Below are 834 nucleotides of genomic sequence, written 5' to 3' on the forward strand. Positions count from 1 at the left end.
CCGTATCCCCTATGCAGCTCCCTGCCCCCACATATCCCCATGCAGCCTCCCACAAACAGCCGCCCTGCACACTCTACGCTGCCTCCCACCCCCATGCAGCGCCCACAAACAGCTCCCGTGTACCCCCATGTAGCCCCCACAAGCGGCCCCACCGGGAGAACGGGCCCCCCAAACCTACTTCATCGTGGCAACTACAAGGCCCCGAACTCTCGCGCACGCGCACTTCTCGGGGAGCCCGCCCGGGATGTGAGACAGCGCGCACCCGAGTCCCCGCGGTAAGCCCCGCCCCTGGGCCGAGCTGCGCGGTCCCTTGTTTGTCGCCGCTTGCTGGGTGGGGGAGGGGAGCGAAAAGGGGGCGGTTGACCCCGAGCGGTTTTCCGCCGGCTTCTTCCCGGGCCGAGGGCCTGGCCAGGCTCCTCAGCGCGTTTGGAGCGCTGCGTTCCCAGGGGCCGCCCAGGGCCAGTCATCGCCGACCAGAGATCATGGCGCCGACAAGGGCTGAGCGCCGCAGCGCCTGTGGGCAGCGCGTCCCGCTGGGCCATGTCCCATGGCTGTCCGAAGCCTGCGCCACGCGGCCCACAGGACTGTGCCCCTGGAGGGGTGCGAGCGGATTGCGGGGGCTGGGTATCGAGAGGGTGTGGGGGGATGGTGGGTGTCTGGCTGGGAAGCAGGCGGCTCGGGGGGCTGTTCCTGGGGGAGGCAGAGGAGATTGTGCTGGAGGTGGGTGCTGGGTGCCTGTGGGAAGTGGGGAGGCAGTGGTACCCCTGGTTCACTCTCACTCCTACACAGCCCTGTGAGTACTGGGTGCCCAGCCACAGGGGCACAACTAGAATT

The 834-nt window shown here is 68.5% G+C and overlaps 1 protein-coding gene across 1 annotated transcript in view; it reads right to left on the minus strand.

Annotated features, from left to right (window-relative positions):
• Nucleotides 1-251, minus strand: part of RBMX2 (RNA binding motif protein X-linked 2) — a 12,759-nt gene extending 12,508 nt beyond the window's left edge. Inside the window, exon 1 of the mRNA XM_024197318.1 lies at nt 179-251. Coding sequence (XP_024053086.1) covers nt 179-183 — 5 coding nt within the window. The 5' untranslated portion in view covers nt 184-251. The remainder of the gene's footprint in view (nt 1-178) is intronic.
• Nucleotides 252-834: the final 583 nt, after the last annotated feature.

The sequence above is a fragment of the Terrapene carolina genome, unplaced genomic scaffold, assembly GCF_002925995.2.
Source record: "Terrapene carolina triunguis isolate 2854851 unplaced genomic scaffold, T_m_triunguis-2.0 Scaffold137, whole genome shotgun sequence".
NCBI lineage: Eukaryota > Metazoa > Chordata > Testudines > Emydidae > Terrapene > Terrapene triunguis.